At 41.6% G+C, this 23,903-nt stretch overlaps 1 protein-coding gene across 2 annotated transcripts in view; it reads left to right on the forward strand.

Moving 5' to 3' along the window:
- LOC306770102 (growth factor receptor-bound protein 10-like) overlaps positions 1 to 23,903 on the forward strand; it is a 74,485-nt gene that overhangs the window by 40,735 nt on the left and 9,847 nt on the right. Inside the window, exons 1-7 of one of the 2 annotated variants that reach the window (XM_079258898.1) lie at positions 9,286 to 9,377; positions 10,866 to 11,022; positions 13,358 to 13,473; positions 17,930 to 18,004; positions 20,639 to 20,776; positions 20,940 to 21,050; positions 22,162 to 22,260. In XM_079258898.1, coding sequence (XP_079115024.1) covers positions 9,333 to 9,377; positions 10,866 to 11,022; positions 13,358 to 13,473; positions 17,930 to 18,004; positions 20,639 to 20,776; positions 20,940 to 21,050; positions 22,162 to 22,260 — 741 coding nt within the window. In that variant the 5' untranslated portion in view covers positions 9,286 to 9,332. Of the gene's footprint in view, positions 1 to 9,285; positions 9,378 to 10,865; positions 11,023 to 13,357; positions 13,474 to 17,929; positions 18,005 to 20,638; positions 20,777 to 20,939; positions 21,051 to 22,161; positions 22,261 to 23,903 lie in introns of those variants that run through there. The other variant, XM_079258897.1, reaches the window with a different exon arrangement.

Raw genomic sequence — 23,903 nt, forward strand, 5'->3', positions numbered from 1 at the left:
ATGTATATGTATATATGTATATGTATATATGTATATGTATATGTATATATGTATATGTATATATGTATATGTATATGTATATATGTATATGTATATATGTATATGTATATGTATATATGTATATATGTATATGTATATGTATATATGTGTATGTGTATATATATATATATATGTGTGTGTGTGTGTGTGTGTGTGTGTGTGTGTGTGTGTGTGTGTGTGTGCGTGCGTGCGTGCGTGCGTGCGTGCGTGCGTGTGTGTATGTTATATGTATGTATGTTATATGTATGTATACATATGTATATGTATGTGTATATGTATGCATGTATATGTGTATATGTATGTGTGTATATGTGTATATGTATGTGTGTATATATACAGTATATACATCAACCAGTAGCCACGCTCAGTAGTAACAGCAGTAATGCATTTGTCCTCAGGTTAATATGTTGCATCAGTTTTGGGATAAACCTTTTTACCAGAACAAATTGACATAGCCTGCTGCTACAAAGCTGTGCCAGTAGTCTGTATTTCATGATTAACTCTTAGAAGAACCATTTCCTGAGCAAGTTGTGGCAGTCTCACACCATTCAATTCGCCCATGCTTCCACAAGGATTCAGTCAGCTTCAATTTGTCATCACTGAGCAGTTGGGTGTGCTTTGGCACCATGACCATGGCTGTAATGCAACTCCTGCTTTTATTTGTGGCCAGAGACAGCATTACGAACATCAGGGACAGCAGGGAAACCCAGTGGTTAAAGATACTGTCTTTCAGCTGCAAGCGCAGGACTTGGGCTCATGCCCTATGTGCTGGCAAACCTTCACACTGCTGAAGATACTTAAAGCAAGAGAAGTTCTTCCAGCTTTGAGTTTACTGCTCTTTTAACTCACTCTGACCTCTGAACCCCCTGTGAAAAGATGTGAAGAAGTCAGTTTCTCATGGTTTGTTATTCACTTTGTGGTCTGATGATTGGAAATAATTACTGCCTGTGAAATTTGACAAAGGTTAAAAAATATTATGATTTCTGGGTGCGGTTTTCAGTCTTTAGACATACTTGTCTTGCTGTTGGCATTACTAAGAGGGCTCAGGCAATGATATGTCTGTTGGTCGATTTGATGTTGGTCCACCACTTTAGTCTAGAGCAGGGGTGCCCAAAGTGGGGCCCGCGGTCCCAAATCGGCCCACCAGCACTTTGCTTTTGGCCCGCTAGTTGTTGTTCATATTTATACCCTACAGAGCTTGATGAAAAGACTCATCAAGCTCTGTGACATGAACCTCAATAAATCCAGACTCGGAGGGAACCAATGACATCCGCTCCTTGTTAGTGAGCCAGGTGCAACCCAACATGGAGAGACTGGTAATGGTAAGATCAACTTCATGTGTCCTACTATGTATCAGCAACTTGCGTTGTCAAAACATGCACTGTTATTTGTAGTTGACATGTTGGACTTGGTTGCAGTTTAGTGGCTGTAATTATTGTTTCTTGCCCCTCTAACTATTACTGTTGTGGTGTAGGACAAACAAGAACCCAAGTGGAGATTGGATGTGGATACTCGGAAGGGTTTATTGTTTTCCTGGGCAGAATGGTAGGTGGCCAGGCAGGCAGGTTGACGGGCAGGCAGGCAAGAAATACGCTCTGGTGACAGAACATACAATTGTTTGGCAAGCTGTTTAAATCCTTATGCAGAAATGCTGCAATGGCTGAGAGCTGTTACCACTTGATGAAACAACAATCAGGCGATGACTGGTGAACTGAGCTGGCCTTTTATCTTGCTGCTGCTGAGAACCTGGTGTGGACTTGGTTGCCAGGGAAACAGGCACACCCACTGCAGCACAGGTCAGAGCAGGAACCACAACAATTACTTTATTGTCCTATTGCCATATTGGTTTTTTATGTAACATTTTATTCTCCCGGATAGGAAAACAATACACCGTATTAGCAATTGAACATTAATTACAATAACTTTATAAATTTACTTGTATTTCATCCTTAAAGCTGCAGTGTTTATATCATTTTCAGTTTGGCCCTTAGAGACAAAAAGTTTGGGCACCCTGGTCTAGAGCTTATCCTCAAATCCTGAAAGCATTAATAATATATGCTTATGTCACAATCTATCAGCTTTGACTAAACTTTATATTTCATCTATAAAACAAAAGTTAATATAAACTGCTAATGCATTTGGGTAGTTCTTTTCATACTTTTAGCACTTTATGCTAGCTTTTAGCTCAAATGCCATGTTCTCCAGCATAATATACCTGCACCTGAGACAAATATTGTAGATTATTAATATTCACTTGACAAGAACCTCAAGCTACTCAGTTTAGTTTTTTCTAATTTTGTTTAATTTGTCACATGAATTTGTGATGTACTTACTTATATTTACAGTTGTGCTTTAAAGACTACAGAACTTTTACCATTTTCCCCGTCACATACCCACTATTGACGGTTAACTCAGCATCCATTTTGCATCCTATGTGACGTGTCAGCTTTCTCCAGCCAGCAAAAGACGATCTAACCATGACATTCTTCTTGCCTTCATATGCTGAATCAGTGACGTTGCATGTTCTAAACAACCAGTTCCTTATTTTACAGCAACACATCACGTCGTGTCTCGAATGTAAAAGTTGTATTGAGTTGTTTTTCAGCCTCGGGACACTGCTACGTAGCAGCGGCTCTATAAGTACGCATGATAGATGTCACTGTGTCATCGATCAAGTCCGAAACGCAGAGTTTTAAGGTAAAAAAGTTATGCTTGAGGTCCCCGTCCTTTTTAGAAAAGTCACTTTCTGCATGCAGCAGTGAATTCCCACAGCATAATACTGCCACTACAGTGCTGTATAGTTGTGGATATGCAGTATAAATGTTTCATTAGACAAGCTGTGTCCCAAGCCCACTTATAAACCAGCGTCTATTGTTGGAGGAGACTCCTCTCTTTGTGGTATGATGAGTACTTGGTCCCATGTTGTTTTATGAACAAGGTTAATGAAGGTCTGTGGACCCACCCCACCACCACTCCAAGGTCTTGGCCAATTTCTTTTGATGTCAAGCAAACAGGAAATGTGTTTGAATATCTCATGGTTGGCCTTAAAATACATCCACGGGGCCTCCAGTTGACTCAAATGATGTCAGTGAGTCTATCAGAAGGTTCTACAGCCATGACCTAATTTTCCACCCTGTTTAAAGACACAGTTAGCTCAGTGTACGTAAACTTCCAACTCAATCAAGCTATAAGTTGTAGTAGTTGAGATGAAAGTGCAATGATCTACCTTTAAATGAGTTGTTAAAAGAACTTTTTTGTGCCATGCATGAAGAAATTGCGCATAATCAAATTTATTGCTGCTCAATACAAAATCTGTGGCTTGTTATGAAAGAAAAGTTTTAATGGCTTGAACCTGTGCAGACTCCTGACTTCAGCTGCAGCTTGGCTCTTTGATGCCTCATGCATGACTGGAAATAATGTTAAGATTTCTTCACACTTAATCTATCTTGCTTGAAACGTCTAGGTGCTTTTGGAGATAACTGGAAGGAATTTTTATAAATGTAGTATCGTACTGTCCTCTCAAGATGTTAACGCTTAGAGTGCTTGTCTGTTTATTCCTTTTATTTGTGCCTTTTATGTGATTACTGTATGTGATTACTGGGTGTGAATTGATCTTGGATAGTTATTTCCATGGTATTATTGATTCTTTATGAAAGAAGTGTTGCAAAAGGCTCCAAAGGAATCATTAAAAGTGTTGACAAATCTGCTGTTGCAACGTCATGGACATCCATGTAAGAATAAAGTCACACTTTCTCTGTTTAGGACTACTGCCTCCCCTTTTGTTTGAAGTCAGCTGATGCACTAATGCACTCAAGGGTCTGCTGACCCGCTACAATCAGACAAGGTGCATGTATGTTTCTGTATGTGACCAAAGCTGACAGCGCAATCTTCATCGATGCAGCAGAGGTATACTGGCTAAATCAACCCCATCATTAGAAAAACCCTAACTAATCTTGGATTCAGCACAGTTGACAAGAAAATGTGAGTTGTTTCTTCCAATAAATATGAGCGCTTGTGTAAGCCTTGCAACCCAGATTGTTTGAGTTTCTATCAAGTACAAAATATTTTGCATAGTATTGCTATGTGATGATGCAACTTTATTCTGTTTCTAGGAACAAACACTGTCTTATTACAGTCAAACTTCTCAGTAGATTTCTGTCTTTGTGTCCTGAGAAACCATAATAATCCAAGCAGATGACAAAACCTTTTTTTTTATCAACTCCCATGCTATTTAATGCTAAACATTAAAAAAAAATCCTTGAAATTTAATAGATTCAATACAAGAAAATAGTAAAATGCAAATCATTGTATTTTAAGATAATATCTCATCTAGTAAAGTTATAATGAGATAGTTATTTTAAAGGTTGAAGAATCTCACATCCTCTAAAGTCATGGCTATAGGAAGCGTGCCTTGTGAGGGTGGGGTTGCGTGGAGGCGAGCCACTCAGTAAGGTTTTTGCGATGGCGCTCCAATGAGGTGAAATTGAGTTTTGACTGTCTGCAGCGCTAATCAGCTATGTCTGGCCTGAAACCTGATGACCGCTCACAGTCATGAAAGACAGATGATGCTGTAAAAGACCTGGATGGATGTCACCACCAACAGACTTTCAAATGCTGACATTAGTGGCTGGTGTGCTGGTCTGCTGCAACAGCCTCCAACTCACAACAAACTAACATGCACAGGTTTAAAATTTAGTCTTTTCTTAAATTATTTAAGTAATGAAGTTTGTTTTGTGATAGTTGAAAATCTTAGTCAGTCCAATGGGAGTGTTAAAGACACACTGCAGAACTTTAGCCATTGTCCCCATGACCCTCCCCATAATGACTGCTAAATCAGCGTCCATCTTGCATCCTACCTGACCTGTTAGCTAGTGAGTTCTGTTTTGTCCCCTTCTCTTTTAATCTTACGTTTCTTTGCTGAATCAGCAATGTTGTGTGTTTAAAACAGCCAGTTCCTTATTATACCGCAAAGTGAAACTCTGCTACTATATCACCTCTTCTCCCAGATGTAAAAGTTGTATAGTGCGGTTTCTCAGCCCCAGGAGCCTTTATGGAGATCTGAGCATTTGTTCCATATACCATGAGCTTTGTTTTTATGCTTGTGGGCTGTTGGGTGTGAAGTGAACCGAATAGACATCAATTTAGCTAACAAGAAACTAAACTACAAGAAATTGTGGCCTTACATCAGGAGTTCCCAAAGTCGTACCTTGAAGGCTGCTGTCCTGCAGGGTTTTTTATGTATCCCTGTTCCAACATACCTGGCTTCCAATAAATGGACCCAACAGCCAATGAAGTTCTGCACAATGAGTGATAAGTTTGAGTCAGGTGTGTTGGAACAGAGATAGATGGAAAACCTGCAGGTTTGTGGCCCTCGAGGACCGGACCTGGACACCCCTGCCTTACATGCTTACACCTTGCCAGTACCAGGTTGGACCATCTTTTCCTTCATAAATTCAACAAGCTGCTCTTTTGATTAGAGATCTGGTGACTGTGGATGCCGTTGGAGTATAGTGAACTCATTGTGAAGAAACCAGTTGGCCATGATTTGAGCTCTGTGATATGGTGCATTGTCCTGCTGGAAGTATCCAGTAGAGGATGCTACGCTGTGGTCAGAAAGGGATGGATATGGAGAGCAGCAATACTCAAGTAGGCTGTGACATTTAAATGTTGCTCAGTTGGTACTAAGGACCCAAAGTCTGCAAAGAAAATATTGCCAACATGATTGCAATACCACCACTTGCCTGAACTGTTGATATAAGGCAGGATTAAACACAAAAGCAGGGATCCATCCTGCCTTGTATCAACAACGGCCAACGGTCTTGCGTCTTGCCGCTAGAATCAAGACTCATCAGGCCAGGCAACACTTTTCCAGTCTTGTCATGTTCAGGATACTATTTGCAGATGATTTGAGCTTGGTGACATAGTGTTTTATCCTGCTGGAAGCAGGGACACCACGTACTTTATTTAAAAATTATTCATGGTATTAAACGGCAGAATTACATAATTAATTCGTCAGGTCCCTCATTGTCTTCATTTTGTCATAACGGACAAAACTTGCACTTGGAATGATCCCAACATTACAGAATATCTATTGTTGTTTTGCGCGAGTTAAGGAGGAAAGTATGGCAGAAGAAGGTTTCATTCCTCCGAACAAACAGAGTGAATCATCCTTGTCGATTTCTTTGGTTATGGAAAAATGACCAAGGTGTCATTGGGGAGGACGGCTTGTAGAGCAAATCAGAAAAAGTTCTAGTGGAAAGAGGAATATGCATTGAATATGTTTCACCATGGTCCTTCGATGGATCGGCGACCTGTTTGCCCAGTAGCCACTGGGATACATCCCTTGCCCCTGAATGAATCAAATGAACGTTTCTTTCACCACTAGCAGGATAGCAGCCATTTTTTGCCCTAAAGTAACTAGTTTAAATGAAATGTTATCATGTCAAGTACAATTTTGTGACATTTTAAGCCTCATTCACTTAACTTTACACAACATGGATGAGAAGAAATGGAAATTGTCCTAAACTTTTTTTAATGAATAGTTTCACTGTGCCAACCCAGGGTCCAGGACCTTGCCAAGGCGGTCCCCAAGAGTGCACAGGGGATCCCTGAGGCTTTGAACATTCATAGCCATCCATATTTATGTCCATACATTGTCCCTATTTAAAAAAAAAAAAAAAAAAAAAAAGAAAGAAAAGGAGGGCTATATGTTAATTTCACTTTGTCTTCACTGTAGGACATCGTTCTGCAGGAATTAATTGTTTATAGTAAGAAAATGACTTTTGAAAGCATAAAACCAAGAGTGGTTTCAGCAAAGAGTGGGGCGGGGGCCCCATTGCTCTCTATTATGTTCATACAGGGTCCTTCTGGACAACTGGACTCGCCGTCAGGTTGATGCCTTTTTTTTTATTGTTCATGTGCAGTGACGTTTAGCACAAACATATTTAATTTAAGATACATGATTGAACAGGTGTACCTAATAAAGTGGATGTAAACGTATATGCAGTGTGTTTGTGTGTGCATGTATGTATGCGTACGTGCATGTATAAGTACGATTTAAGGTGGGGAAAAAAGTAGAAGACGTCAACTGGATGATCTCATTCTTTATGCATTAAAAGACCGATAGTGTGCAGGCCTGTCCACTATGAGTGAAGTCTGCTTTTACACTCGGTGGGTCATGTTACTGTGGAAGAGACCGGCTTTAAAACAACCAGATCAGTTGTGTGTGTGTGTGTGTGTGTGTGTGTGTGTGTGTGTGTGTGTGTGTGTGTGTGTGTGTGTGTGTGTGTGTGTGTGTGTGTGTGTGCATTAGCTTGTGTATGTATTAGGTTTAGGGGCTCATAAACCTCTTGGTCAAGTGGGTCTGACCCTGGTGCAGATTATTGTGTTTGCCCTGTGACCCTGTTCATACTTTGTGTATGTGTGTGTGTGTGTGTGTGTGTGTGTGTGTGTGTGTGTGTGTGTGCAAATGCAGGTGTCTTTCCATGACCTCCCAGTCCAATAAGTTGCAATCCCAAACCCTCTTTATTTGTGTGTGTGTGTGTGTGTGTGTGTGTGTGTGTGTGTGTGTGTGTGTGTGTGTGTGTGTGTGTGTGTTGCTATAAGCGGCATCGGAGACAAATAACCCTGTACATTTCCACCCCTCACCCTCCAGTGTTGGAGTGGGAGAGAGGAACATGGGGGAGGGGATGGCAGAGGGGGAGGAACAAGCCAAGGTGAGTAACATTTCATCACATAAAGATGAAGCTTGCTCAGAAGATGCATCATCAAAGATTTCAGGACACTTTCTAAAAACTTGGAGAAATCCCCAGAAGCAGAGAGACTATGAATGTTTGAAGATGATCTTTTCGCTTCCTGCACAAGCTCGTCTCGTACCTGTAAATGCAACGTCTGTGCACGTACGCGTGCATGCTATCGATGGGAGCCGGAAGAGTTTCTGAGCTGGAAGAAAAGTTGAGCCTTGAAGTAAAAGTTAAAAACTTCTGGAGCTGGTCTTCATAGTTTACATTTCGTCTTCCTCCTTTGAGAAAGTGTGTGTGTGTGTGTCTTCTCGCTCTCATGCACACTGTATTAGGGGCCAGCTGGGTTGGCCTGTGCACTACACATGAGCCTGATTATGACTCAGTATTGCATTACTAACATTCCTCCATGGATCTTCGCTCTTTCTCTGCTGCCTCTCCCTGCTTTTCCCGTCCCTTTTTTTTTTATGTCTACCTCTAAAGGCAAGGCAGATTTGCTGAGCAACCCCCCCCTCCTTCACGTCATCCATCCCACCCTCCTTAGCTTTCCCCTTGAAACCCCTCAGCAAAGCCCAAACGGCTGGCACGTGACCCACCCGGCTCCAGATCGAATCACTCTTCTTCTTTTTTTTCTTTCTTTGTTTTTTTTTTTATTTCTTCACCCCCCCACCCTCCTCCTCCTCCTCCTCCCGCCTCTGCAAACCTCGAAGCCGTCAGTGTGCATTACACATGTTGCTATGGTCCTAACACTCTCGCACAGTATTTCACATACAGCTGAGGAGGAGAAAGAGGAAGAGGAGGAGGATAAGAGCGAGCGAGGGAGGGAGAGGGATGAAATTGAAACCGTCCGGCAGCTCACATAAAATGTCAGAGGATGCAGAAGAATAAGAAATGTGTGTGTGTGTGTGTGTGCGTGTGTGTGTTCCAGTAGTTTGAGCTTGTTCTTGCTCTTCGTCTGTTGGAGGAGTTGTGGGCGTGTTTTCGGGAGAAAGGCTGTTACTCCTCATCAGCAATCGGAGCTGATGGAGATTTTTTTTGTGTGGTTCTCTCTCTTTTTCTCTCCTTCTTCTTCTTCTTCTGGGTTGGCGTGAGGATCAGGTGGATGAAACGCAACCCTGACGATAAGAGTACGTGACAGGTAGCAGCTCACCGTTTAAAAATCCCACACTGGGTTAATCCAGTGTGAGGAGGAGGAGGAGGAGGAGGAGGAGGAAGAGGAGGAGGAAGAGGAGGAGGAGGGGGAAGAGCTCATACCGCTCCTTGCAGCTCAGCCTTTATGCTGCCCAGCACGAGAAGAAGGGGCAGGCTGTCTCTCGTTCGCTCCGTCTCTCCTTCACTCTCGGCCTTCCTCTGTCACCCCTCCTCCCCTCCTTCCCCGTTACCTCTCTCGCATCGGTATCGCCAGTCTGTCCCTCCTTTCCTCCCTCCCTCCCCCACTTCCTCTCGTTCTCTCTCTCTCTCTCTCTTCCTGACTTCTCTTCCATTTCCTCCCTCCCTCCCTCCCTCCCTCCCTCTCTGTCCCTGTGTGTCACTGGAGAGCGTCTCAGTGTGAAAATGCCATCCTGCTCTCCAGACTGTTGCCTCTTGCAGGCTGTGGAGGTAAGAGACTTTATGTGTGTGTGTGTTCATTTCTTTTTCCGGATGACTGCCGTGAGGTGTGTGTATGTGTGTGTGTGTGTGTGTGTATACGCGTGCATGTGCGTGCGTCCATGTGTGTTGCTGTCAGTTCAGGGTGATGAGGACCTTTTTGCGTTTTTATCTGCTTTCCTGTAACTTTTCTCAAACAAAACTCCTGCGTCATAGATGAACTTTTCCTTTTTTTCTTTTTTTCCGGGGGCATGTGGGAAGAGAGAAGGCAGTTTTCGGGCTTTGCAGGGGCAAATAAAAGTGCCGTGACATTGTTTCTGGTTGCACTGGGAGTCTTGGTGTTGGCGTGTTGTGGCTTTTAGGGTTGTTTTTTTTTTTTTTTTTGTCTTTTCTCGTACACAACTACTGTCTCGTTTTTTTTAACGGTTTTGTGTTTATTTCCACTTAGCGGTGCCTTGTCCGACTTGAATTTCCATGCCCTCCCCCTCCTCTGCAGCCTCTCGGCCATTAGAAGGTTTTGTGTCTTGTTTCATGTCATTTTCAACAGTTGCTTCCCGTTGTCGTCTTTTTTCTTTTTTTTTCCTGTTTTTTTTTTTCCCGGTGTAGAATGAAAGCTACGTACAAAAAATGTACAGGACAGGGGTGTGTGAGGGGACACACACAAATACATGCACACACACTCGTACCGTTTGTGTTTGGGAGACAATCTGAGACTCAGACACTTCTAATTTCATGTGCTCATATTTTCGTGTGTCTCCGTAATGGGCTGCACGTGAGACCGAGCTTTCTGTGGTGTGTGTGTGTTCGAATCAGCCTCTTACAGTAGTCTCAAGCTACTGGTCGGTGCAGCAACACACTCGAAGAAGGCAAGATTGCACCCAGTTTAGAAGTCGCTTTGGGCACTTGTCTGGGATGGGTTCAAAATGGCGCAACAATGGGAGGTACTCCAGCTTTGAACCCTACCCGCTTGCTGCTCCCAGCGGTGACATTTTTAATGGCAAAATGCAACACGTATCAATGCGACGTGTTATTTTACCTGTCCAAAGTGTGAACATGCACCTTTTTCTACTTTTCCGAACATGGATGTCGTTGCATGTGACAGAGATGGTGTCATTTGGGGTTCAGATGCGTCACTGCGGATGTGCGTTTTAGTAAGTTTGCCTGTGCTGTGGACAAAAGGGCTGAACTGAGAGCGCCGGGGCAGGCCAACGCTTCCTGGACGTCATCCTTCTTTTTTTTTTTTTTTTTAATGTACCTTTCATGTTCCAGTGACAGAATAATGTGACCAGGTCTTTTAAAACAGTGGACTTGACCGAGCACTTGGTCATGGAGGTAAACGCAGTCGCCATTTTTCTTTTTTTTTTTTTTTTTTTTTTTAATATTATCTCCGTTTTTTCTCAGGATATTAAAATTCCTAGGAGCAATTCATGGAGCGCCATTCCTCAGACTTTGTGGGAACAGTACATCTTCTCCTCTTACGTACCCTGTGTGTGTCTTCAGATTGTGAAGGTGTGGAGCGAGGATGGGGCCGGCAAGGTGGTGGAGATCCCGGTGGACATGACGGCGAGGGATGTGTGTCAGCTGCTGGTGTACAAGAGCCACTGTCTGGATGACAATGCCTGGGCTCTGGTGGAGCACCACCCCATCCTTGGCCTCGGTAAGAACATGTATGAGTGCATTACCAGCCTAAAATACTGTTTCTCAATTTTCTTTTGAACTTTTCTTTCTGCAAGAACGACGTCAGATCTACTTTTGTGCCTCTTTGCGTGTATATGCAGGGATGTAGCAGAGTATAAAAGGTGAATAACTTTCCATGTGGATAGCCAGAATTAAAATTAGCCTCATTGTCTGCAGCAAATTGTACAAAAAAAAAAAAAGAGCAGTCTCTCGTCTTTTTTTTATGTGTGCACCACGAAATTCGGTCATGAAGTTAAATATAAGCCTGCAGGTTTAAAGGTTTGCTAACTAGGTTATGAAGAATTAACCCTGTGTCTGCAGGGTTTTTGTATGTTTCAGTCCTGTTTTCGCATCTTTTGTGTGCGGCCTGTGTGTATGCTTACTATAGCGTGCTGCAAGTGTGTGTACGCCTGTGCAAGCCGGGAGGGAGGTGTGGTAGTTGCAGGATTAAACATTTTTCCATGTTGTACTTACAATGCTGCTCCCCTCCCAAATAATTTGCTCGAGGGGGTCTGGACCAAGAGAAAAAGGGAGGAGGAAGGGATGGGGGAGACAGAAGACTCGTGCTTTGCCTCTTCACTTTTGCCGTGACTCCCCCTTTGAAGCTTTATTCGTACTTTTTTTTGTTTGTTTGTTTGTTTCTCTAGGTCAGTCTTTGTCCTCTGTGAGGCTTTCCTACTCCCGAGTCTTATTTTTAGAGTCAAAGGATCGCTTTGTGCTTTCCTGCTTGATCTGCGTTTCTGGAAAAAAAAAAAAGTGCACTAGAGAGATGGAATGTGAGGTGAAGAGAGGGAGGAAGGGAAAAAAAAGAGAGGGACAGATGAAGGGAGGAGAGAAAAAGAGACAGAAGCGGAGGGAGGAGTGGGGTTTGGAGGGGCATGGCCTAAAAGCGTCATACCAGAGCAGTGAGGAGCCAATCGCGGGTCTCCGTCGGACGAGCCCCTAGCCTTCCTAACCAATCAATCTTTCCTTAACCGTCCACAGGAAATTCCCCTGGTTGTAGCCAACGCACTTGTGTACACACACACACACACACACACACACACACACAGAACGCAGACATTTCCACCCCTGAAGTGCAGCCATAGAACTGCTTTTAGCAAAACCCTCCCGCAAAAAAACCAACCGTTTTACCAAAATACATATATATACACTAAAATACACACTTACATACAAGTGTATGTAAGTGTGTGTGTGTGTTGTTAATAAAACACTGTTTATAAGTCAATGTAGGACAGAAAATCCTGGATGCAGCCATGTGTCTGTGTGCGTGCATGAATATGCTTACCTGGAATATCCTGACACTATCGGTTAGTAATCTGCCTTCCTATGAGATCATACGCCCTCAACTTTAAGAAAGAGGAGAACACACACACACACACACACACACGCATGCATGCAGAAAGTAATCAGGCCTTTGTGGTGCGCCGTGAGCAGGTTAGGACTTTGTGAGCTCCTGATGTGTACTTGTGTATTAGTCTATGGTTTGTACTTTGCTTATGGCTTTGCTGCTCTCAGCAATCAGCCTAAATACATGACATCATCTTCCTGCAATGCCCCCCCCACACACACACATACACATCCTCCTCCTCCTTCCTTCTTGTCCTCTCTTTACCCCTTTTCTCCATCTTACACCACTTCTCCCCACCCTCTCCTCCTCCCTCGCTGCCTCACAATGCCTTCTTCTTCTTCTGCTTCTTTTTCACAGCCCCTCCTCATTTCACTTCTCACTTCCCTCACTGTCTCTTAGGACCGGGGCCATTTTTCTTGCTGTGTCATTGTATTGTGATGCTATAACCAGGGGCCTTACTGGTAAATATAGAAGCAGGCTCATGGAAAAAAAACCCCAAAAAAACCTGGTTGTCACACTCGGATGGAAATTTTCTGAGCTAATTCAAGCCAATTCTTACTTAGTTTTTTATTTTTCACTGAGGGGTGATTATTTAAAGAGCAAGTTTTAAATAGCATGTGGCGCACAATATTTAAGGGACATGCCAAGCTCCACTGGATTTTTTTTTTATATAACTTGCTAGGATATCAAACAAGGTTGGCTCCTGCTTTTTGACATATTTACAAACTACCTTACAGGGAAGAGAAAGTTTCACTGGTGACAAGAAAAGCTCACATCATGCTGTCAGCGTTAAACATTGATGGAAAAAAAGGGGAAAAGATCTATTGTCCCTTTTTAAAAAGTGTCTTTTTTCACTGTATGCTTACAAAGACAAGGTTTTCATCATTCGCTATCTCTGAGGAAACAACCTCAAGATAACACAGCTGTGATGACTGACACGGTCCGTCTGTGTGCCTTCATGCAGAGAGATGTCTGGAAGACCACGAGCTGGTGGTTCAGGTTCAGGCCTCCATGAGCAGCGACAGTAAATTCCTCTTCAGGAAGAACTATGCCAAATATGAATTCTTCAGGAACCCCCTGGTGAGTCTCTTGCATTTCTAAAATGACCTTTCTGTGACTGCTTTGGCTTAATTTCCAGCCTCACGCATACACATCCAAACACACACACACACTCACCCAGCAGGAGCTCAGGCTATTTTTCAGCCTTGGTATTTTTAGATTGAAGCTAAAACACATTATTTTCTGTCAGTAAACTCTTAGTGGCTTCTCCTTTCAAATATTTAATGGCCATGAGATGGAGTCCACAGTCACAGCAGCTGCTCTGTGGATCTTCTTTTCAGCACAGCAGCCCTTTGAGCTGATGCTACTGTCATCATGTTACTCATGAATGACGATAAATCAATGCTAACGTGCTGATGTTGGATATAAAGTTTCATCATCTTAGGTCAGTGTGTCAGCGGGCTAACATTTGTTGCTAAGTACACGGCTGCAGCTCCGGGTGATGGAGCTGTTGTCAAATTCACTTTCGTAATTCTTCCAGAAAATCATCATCCACGGTCAGAGCATCACTGCGAAGCTCCACTGGTTTAATCATCAGGCAAAGTGCAGTAGTGTTGAGAAATCAAGAGGTAGATAGGTGCATCTGGTACAAGATGGCTACTACCTCACTGGCAGTTGGTTCAGCTGCAATGCAGATGTGCAAAGTCTCATTTGTGGCTAAAAAAAGTAACTCAAAAGTTTTAATGTTTTAATTCCTCTTTGGCTTATTTGGGATTTTATTACGCGTCTGGAAGCATTGATCCCCCCTGTCAATGCTTCTTGCTGAAGTGCAGCAGCAACTCAGTCATTTTAGCCCACATTCTGTTGTCAGTATGATCGCAAGTACAGATATTAATTTCAACATTGTAACTAGTTTGTTCTTATCAGAGGAAGCAGAAATAAGTTGCTTCATTTGCTAAACTGTCTGTTTAAAGTTACAGTTTGTAACAAAATCAAAGGCCAGTGATAGAAACATTTTTATATAATTGAAAATAGTTTTCATTGGTATCCAATCACTTTACTAAAACAACTATTTCATTTTTATTTTCTTAGAATGAGCCATTTATATATTAATTTTCTGTGGGTGCACTTACATGGAAGCTGCCATAATTGTTTTTCCTACAGTGTCTCTGAATGGACAAACAACTTTGATGTGAGAATCTCTGAGCTTTAAAACTGCAATTCTAGCTTTGTTTCTTTGGTGGTGGAGCACCGTTTGGGCAAAACAACACCTTATGGACCAGAGGAGAAGCCAGTCCACATGTACGCAACTTTGAATGAGTTGGCTGTAGTGCAGTCATCACTGCACCAGAGACCACTGGTTTCACTCACAGATTATTATAATAATAATAATAATAATAATAATAATAATAATAATAATAATAATAATAACAACACATTCATGACTGGAAAAGTTTTGGCCACTGACGGCCACCGTATAATTTACAACTGCATGGCACTTAAAATCGCCTCATTCCTAAACTAAATGTCAGTCGTTCTTATGGGCTGTAGGTAGAAATGTACCATTCCAGTGAATGAAGGTTTAGGACTCCTTAAAAAAGCTTTGTATACTGTCTGGCCAAGGAAGCTGGATACACAACTAGCCTCCCACTGGAACATTCATTTATTCATTTATTATCCGAACCTCTTAGTCCGATTATGGGTTGCATGGAAGCTGGAGCCTATCTCAGCCATCTTTGCAGGGCCAACACAGAGAAACAACCACCATTCACGCTCACTCCTAGGGACAATTTAGATTAACCTAACATGCATATCTGGAGGATGGAAGGAAGCTGGAGCACCCGGAGAAAACCCACGCATACACAGGGAGAACATGCAAACTCTGCACAGAAAGGCCACCGTTTGAGCCTCCCTCCAGCCGAAGATCAAACCAGCGACCTTCTTGCTGTGAGGCCACAGTGCTAACCACTACACCACCATGAAGCCTTCCCACTGGAACAGTTCTACACTAATAAACATGCTTCCGCTATGAAAACAGGTTACTTTTACCTAAAATAGTACATTTGTTAGGCTGGAAATATGGTCGGATTTTCTTTTTTTTATTGCTTATCTGCTGTGTTATACCCATATTTTATCACTGTAAGGATTACACCAGACAAACAAAGAGGTGGTTATGTTTTTGTATTTTTTTTATTTCTTCTATGTTGACAGAAAATCTATTTATCCCTTAGTTGCAAACTCACATGTACAGTCTGGCCGCTATCACATCATTGTTCATTATCCACCACAAACACGTTTAAAAAGAAAAAAATGTTTGCACTACAAGGAACAACTCATGACTGTTGCAAGAATGGACAGTTTTTTTTTATATAGTATGAGCTTTGTAGATGGAAAAAAAAAAGCTATCAAAAGCCACAAGAAGCTGCCAGTTGAGAGACAGCAGCAACTGGGGTCAGCTTACAAAGGCCTAACAAGCAGATGCTAACTGTTAGCAGACTTTGTCCCAAGGAACAGGCATTAGCTATAGCCACAACTGGACAAGCTGGAACAAGCAGGCGACAGCAGCCTGTGGTTGATTTCCAGCTGCCATTAGACGCTCTTTCACTCAACCCTGTCCAGCTAAAATGTGACAGTTTCCTGTATGCTAGCTGTTAGCAAAATGAGCTAACCAGCTAACAGCAGCCATGAACCTAAACAGCCACCATTTGCACAGTAGTTCAATGGGGAGACAAAAGTATCAATGTGTTACTTATACAACTTTTCAGAAACATGAAATTACTCACAGAAGCAGCCTTAGTTTACATTTACCCACCCTCAGTGCACTTTACCTGTTGTTTAATAATAGCAACCATTAGCAACTTGGAATCAAGTCACAAATGTTTTATTTTTCTGTCTTGAAAGCAAATGTTTATTCTGCCTCAGCTGGCATATAACTACACTTTCCACTTTGGGAACCTATTATATGGGAGTACGGTATATAGAAGAATATATGTGCAGGGTGAAGATATTAGTGACGCTATAATCTGTCATGTTGCCAATAACCAAATTTACCAAACAGAGAAGTTGGTTTGTAATGGTGTTAAACTTCTTATTCTGAATCAGATTTTGGGTCAAAATATATTTGCTGCCTTTGAGTTCATGCCAAGCTCAAAAAACAGTGCTGTAAAAGGTATTTCATGTGTTCACAAACTATGTTGGGTTAAATAAACAGGCCACACCTTAGACTATTTAAACTGTCTGAAGAAATTCTGTGATCATGGAAAAGATGTTACTGTGTTTACTGGTCTGGGGAAAAAAACTAAGCAGAACCATCAAACATATTAAAATTTGGATAAATAGTGGGGATCTATCTTGAAAAAGAATTAAGCGTATTCCCATATCAGTGATAGCAAATGTAAAAATCCCTATTGCACTATATGAACAGAACTCAGGACTGAACTGCAGCCTGTTTAAAAAAAAAAAAAAATTATCTGTGAGGCTAAATCAGATTTTTCCATCAGTATTTATTTCTCTCTGATGACACGGACATATTTCCAGATGGCATATGCCAGGATTTACTAGGTTCAAATTAGGAGTGGCTCAGGGAGCATGAAACATCATTCTCAAACATGGGTTGTCCACTACGAAAGTGGGACGTTCATCCCATTGAGGATGTTTTGGATGTGGTTTAAAGCCCCTTTTGATCATCAGAGCAATATTTAGTTAAAAAAAACAAAACAAAAATGAAATAATCTCTACAGAGAGTTTTTTGTAACTGATGCTGCTGTGGTGTGTGCTGCACTGAACTAAATATGACATGCTAATCTTATTTGAGATAAACCTGATTTAGAGTCAGCTGACACTTAATTTTTTTCTATTTTTCGGTCCATCTATCTGCTCTCTTTTAAATCTTCTTCTCAGTTTTGTTAAATTCTGCAGTCGTGGTGCCACTTTTCAGTAATGTTCTGCATTTCCTTGATGAGAGATTCAAGCAGGTTTTCTTTTGACGAAATCCAGAGCTAATCAACATCAGTCGTCTTTCGTGGCATCTTTTGGTGATGTGGACTCAGCTTGGGACTCTGCTGCTGCGTGCTGGCTGGGCGTACGATGACATTACTGCTGTGGTGATTTAGGCGTGTGTCAGAGCCAGCAGGTGACCTCAGCACTGTGGTAATGAGCACAGTAAAACACCAGAGTGCTGGCCGCGGCCTGTCAATCACGCTAAGAGTGGCGCTGCTAGCTAAAGGGGATTACATCAGTGGGTGAGATCATACTGCAACTACTTCTGGGCTGGAGTGCCAGCTCTCTCTCCACCACTTTGTCTTTGAGTCCTTGTGCTCATCACGTGCACACACACACGCACACACACACACACACACACACACACACACACACACACACACACACGCACACAAACACAGTTTGAGAGATGTACTTTGCAAAGAGAGATGCTACCACACTCTTGGCTTCGCATTCACTAAATGGTTTCCTGTGCTTGTGTCTTTCTTTGTCCCTTTCTCTGTCACTCATTTTCACTCTGCGGGTTTTTCCCTTCCAGAACTTTTTTCCAGAACAGATGGTGGCTTGGTGTCAGGAGTCTGATGGCTCAATCCCTCCGTCGCAGCTCTTACAGGTGAGGTGATGACTCGGTGAAGGGTCACGTACATACATGGTAACGCCTTACTCTTAATTTAATCCAACACTTAATCTCTCCAGTTCTTTCATGCACTATTTTCAGCATCTGCTTTTTGCTATTCCTTATTACATCTCTTGCATATTTAATGGTGTGTTTTATTTGTTAGAGAAATTGGAAATAGCGGCGTATGTTGGAAACCAGACAGTCACCTTTGGAATTTCTGTAGCAAGCATTTTTTTTAAAAAAATGTTTATATATTGATGGCCAAATTCTTCAGAATAATTTAGTGAAATGGTTTGCAAAATTCACAAGATAGAAGAACTTATATTTTGAATTAATTGTCAGGATTTTGCAGCATTTCTTTGTGATTGTTGCAGCCTCAAATGCCACATTTCTGTAGTAGATGTGGTGTAAAGTTGGTACTAAAGTTTTATTTCTTTCAAAAGAACCAGAAATTAGTTTAAAATGTTATTTTAAAAAAGGCTAATGCGCGTCTGCACATTTAAAATCAGAAACAAAGGCATGAAGATGATGACGTGTGTAGCATGTAATGTAGAGGAGCGCTGTAATTTGTCAAAAGTACTTTAAAGTTCCAGTAGAGAAAATAACAAGGATGTCCCAAATTTGCACGAATTGGCTGAATTTGTGCTAATAGTTGCAATTACAACATTTCTCAAGTCTGCTCTCAAGACTGTGCTTGAGACCAACAAACTTGTTAAATTAGACATTTTGTTGCCTGTTCCCTGTGAAAAACTAGTTTTAGTGTATAGTTTATGCCGAATGGGAGACTGTTAATGAACTACTGAAAATTACTAAAAAAAACCAAAAAGACAAAGATGTTAAAAGAAAGATTAAAACTACAACAGTTCAATAAATACATTACTAGAACTAGAAAAGCACTCAAAGAGCATAAACCTCCACCAAGTCCTTTTAAAAGTTCCTGGATCCAAACAGTGATCCGGATAACCACCAAAATTAAATCAGTTCTGCCTTTTCACATTTCCAACAACTCCAGAAAATTTCATGGAAATCCGTCCATAACGTTTTGAGTTATCTTGAACAAAAACAGATAAACGCCGGGTAAATCAACCACCTTGGCGGAGGTAATAAAGAAAAAATGTGCAACAGAAATGACATTTTTTTTCTTAATATTTTTGTGTACTTTTACGTGAATGACATCGTAAGTCGTCTCAGTAAAATCCTTTGAATAACACGTCAACAAAGTTGAAAATTTAAATCTTAAGATTTGTCATTTGGGAAATGATGTAAATCTGCTAATAAGACGATGCATCATTAGCATGTCCAAAAATTAAGCAAATCAGAACTTTCACAAGTTTTTCGCAATATAAAAGCGATATTTGTAAGTTTCAACAAACAGCAAGTGCAAATTGCAGATATTTTCCATTGAACTGTGTTTAGACCATAAGCCTCAGTTCAGCTGACGAGATTTTTCCAGAATCACGGCTTATGCACGGTAACAATGTGGCATCAGTTAGAGGTTTTCTACGTGCGGGGTCATTTGCTGTGGTTTTTCAAAGCCTTTCTCCCTCATTGCCTTTTCCAAGTCATCGTACTACTTTGTTATTGTTTGTTCATTTCCAGCCAACTTTACTGGAAATGAACAGGTCACCTGACCCACTATGTCACGTCCGGGGACACGTGAACGCGTAAAAAGTGTTTCCATTACACTTTTTAATATATACGACTATATTGAATCTTCTGAAAAATCACCTCTGGGAGCGTTAAAGCTTTTTAGCAATATTTAAGTGTTTTTGTTTTGTTTTTTTTAATGTAGGTGTTTCCATTATCCTTTTTTTTATTGCAATATTTAGTTTTTGCACAATTCTAGGGGTAACGGAAACACAGCTAGTGGCAGGAGAGTTATGTTAAAGCCAAACATATCATATTAGATACATACGGTTTCTGAGACATTTTGCATCACTTTAAGGTAGAAACTTAACTTAAAACCTTGTTGTACACCATAATATACTGGTTTCCTGCACCCTGGCGACCACCACAAGGCTGAAGACTTCACCGCAATAATTTTGATCTTTCGGATGATAAAAATACCAAAAAAATCTTTTTTAAATTTTTTAAAGATTATGTTAAAGGGTCCATTTCCTCTTTCAGTGAGGAAGGAAATGGACTTTTCTCCCCCGTTGTTCTTAGGTTGGCTTTAAAGGGTTAAAATTCTCCTGCTTGACGTAATTGCCTGCTTTACAGTTTTGGTTTTGAAGCTGTTTTTGTCAAAGTGATGATGTTATTTTGAGGAACTGTTAATAGAGGAGTGCATGTTTTATTTTCATGTAGCCAGTTTATTTTCTGCCTCACTTCCAGTCAGAAATGTTCCACATCCTAAACTAACCAGTCTTCTGTGTTTGGTCCAGTCCTGTGAAAGTCTGATGGTTTTATTGGCCCAGTATTACTACTAACAGATTTTTTGGGATTATTGGGAGAAAAAAAAAAAAAAGATGGCCTCATTCACAAAACAGCTTTTGTTTTAGTTTTCGATATCAGTGCATAAATGTTTTCCAGCTGTTTGGTATTAGAAGCTCAGTTGTGACTTCCATCCAGCTCTATTTCAGCAGTATTCCCTATTTGTGGTGATTTTGTTCAATTTTTCCCCCCTAGAACTTTCTGAACTCGAGCAGCTGTCCAGAAATCCAGGGCTATCTTTACGTAAAGGAGCCTGGTCGCAAATCCTGGAAGAAGCTCTACATGTTTTTGCGACGCTCGGGCCTCTATTACTCAACTAAAGGAACGTCCAAGGTATTAAACACAGCTGCTTTAGTTCTGAAGCAGGTGTGAAGGTGGTTAAATTGATAGTTTAGCATTTGACTGACACATTTAGTCTTTATTGTAATATTTCTTGCAGAAGTTCTAACTTTTTATTCATTCTTTTCCCTCTCTCGTATTCCTGTCCACTAAACAGGAACCCAGACACCTGCAGCTGCTGTCAGACCTGGAGGACAGTAACATCTTCACCGTCATCACTGGCAGAAAGCTTCACAACGCCCCCACAGACTACCAGTTCTGCATCAGGGTACTATATATTACACTTTATCCAATTCCATTTTTAGGTTGTAGTGATCTTAGTAAATACTATAAATAAGTCAATCTTCCATAAAAAGACAGAGTATAAGAGAGTAATCCCACCGAGGCGTCTGCCTGGCTGTAGTCCGGCTGAGATCTTTATTAAAACGGCTTCATAACAGGAGCGCCTGCTGCCTGACACATACACACAACTTCATAAGTGTGTCTGTGTCAGAGGACACAAGGGTTAACACTGGCCAGCAGGGATTTAAACACACACTCAGCACTGTGTCTACCACTGCGGGCGTTATCTGTGATTTGTCACCTGCTGATCTGGGATAAGCCCAGTGGGATAAGCTGGGATGGTACAGGGAATCTGGCCTGACTAACCTCCTCACCTCTCTGTTAAACGTGCACACACATACACACTTAAATGACTGGCATATAAGATGCTGTCAGCGGGGGTGACTGCGCAGGATTGGGTAACAGATTTTACTTGCTGGTTTGGAGGGCAGGGGGTGGATTGTTGCTATGGTGACATAATTGAAATTATCTGAAGGGGTTTGTGTGTCCGATGTCCTCCTTACTGGTGGAGGGAGAGGAGCAGTGGGAAGAGCGTGTCCTGTGATGCTGGTACTTTTAGTTCTGATATTACCTCCGCCAAGGAGGTCATGTTTTTACCCGCGTTTATCTGTTGGTCTGTTTGTTTGTATTCAAGATAACTCAAAAAGTTATGGACAGATTTTAATGAAATTTTCAGGACTTGTTGGAAAAGGAAGAACTGATTTAATTTTGGTGGTGATCAGGATCACCATTTGGATTCAGGAACTTTTTAAAGGATTCTTTAACATTCTGCTTGGTGGAGGTTTGGGCTCTCCGAGTACTTTTTCTAGTTTAAGATGCATTTATACATAATTAACAATGATCAAATCTGTCTGAAACCAATTCCGTTCGAAACTATATTTACTGAGATTTAACTGAAAGCTATTAGACTATGAACCCGCTTTACTCCAAGCCTGCGACTTGGCCGTCTTGTTCTTCACAAGACTTTAAGGTGTCTGGATCCTACAGCAACATCTCATTTATTTAACGCCCTTCTGTGTCTTCTGTTTGGTCAACAGCCCAGCAAAGTGAGGAGTGACTGTAAGGAGTTAAAGATGCTGTGTGCGGAGGACGAACAGAGCAGGACCTGCTGGATGACTGCCTTCAGACTGCTCAAAGTAAAGCTTCTTTCAGTAGCTTTTAGGAGTATTACTGTGAAGTTTCTGTTGCATATTGGCAGATTGTTTTGTGTTAATGGTGTCTTATAACACCATTTGATGCTTTAGTGAAAAGCCCACTGTAGGACGCTACAACAGCTCTTGTCTTTGCGGACACTTGGAGGTCATTTTCACACCTAATGGTCCACTACACTCGGTAATCAATTGAGGTTTCCAAAATTCAGCTGGTCTGAATTTGTTTTTATGCCGCACTTAATCAAGCAAACCTTTTAAATGACATATTCTCCTTCTCGGCTAAGGCGGCGGTGCGTCACGGATCACAGAAGTAGAAGTCAAAACAAACAAGGAGCAAGAAAAACTTACTGTTAATGGAGGACAACCTCCTTTTTAGCCTGATAAGCTGAGACATAGCAGAGTTTGCCTCTTTGATGCACATTAGTCTGGTTGCACATTCACACCTCCTCAAATGAACCAAACTTTCAAGCAAACTTGGATTTAATTAAGAAGGACTGGTGTGAATGGCTGTGATGGACTGGTGACCTGTCCAGGGCATACCCAGCCTCTGACCTGCTGATTGGCTGGAGGCTATCCCAAATCATGCTGGGATAGGCTTCCCCGAGAACCTTAATTAGACTAAGGGGTTAAGAAAAATGGATGGTGTGAATGGACCTTTAATGAGGGGAATGAATTGCTCATCACAACTTCGGTCTTCTCTTCCGTAAGGTCTGTGTTATTACAGACTGGTGGTGTAGCTTCACTGTCCACACAGTTATAAATGTGGACACTCACACTACCACACACCAAATTCACCAAGGCCGGATTATCCAATGAGCATTATGGGCGCAGGCCTAGGGGCCCACGCTCACTTGGGGCCACTGTGGGACCCGTGTAGGACATACACCAGCATTTTGGAAATGAAACAAAATGTACATAAAAGCCAGATAGTTACACCACAGTCTCCAGTGTATTGCTACTGGTACCACTGGCTGAGAGATGTTAGAAATGTCATTTCACAGTGTATCATTCACACTTTTCACAATTTTGTGGTGGGGAAGGGGGCCTCTGGAACATTCTGGGCCCCAGGGCCTGTTTACTTTTAATCCGGCCCTGAAATTCTCCTGCTGAATGTAGGCTACGCTGCCAGCAAACTCTGCTAATGAGGCTAGTGTTCATAACTGTTGCTTGTATTGGTGAAGTTATTTATTTTCTAAACTTTTCTTTCTAATCATGGTTATGCTGCTGATGCTGAATTTCATAATGGATGGAAAGTTGGGATTTTATGACTGGAAAACAAAATGTTAGTAAGAAGTGGGACGTCCCTGAACAGAACACTGGAGCATTACTGCCTCGTTTCTTTCTTGGCCCTTAAGTAACATAGTACACCTAAATAAAATGAGTATTTTGTGTTGCTGGCAGCTCAGTAAGACTTGAAGGGTTAAGCGAATTGTGTAACGGCTGATTTGCTGTCCATCTGGCAACAATACACCAAGCAACATAGTTGGATAAAACAGGCCATATCTCCATAAAGAGAGACAAAATCTGTTTCCTCTTTGTACCACAAGCTGACAGACGTGTATCTTCAATCCTAACACAATATTTTGTGTTATGATTGTGTTATGACTCTACTGTGCTGATGAGGAAGC

The sequence above is a fragment of the Telmatherina bonti genome, assembly GCF_933228915.1.
Source record: "Telmatherina bonti genome assembly, chromosome: 19".
In the NCBI taxonomy this organism is placed as follows: domain Eukaryota; kingdom Metazoa; phylum Chordata; class Actinopteri; order Atheriniformes; family Telmatherinidae; genus Telmatherina; species Telmatherina bonti.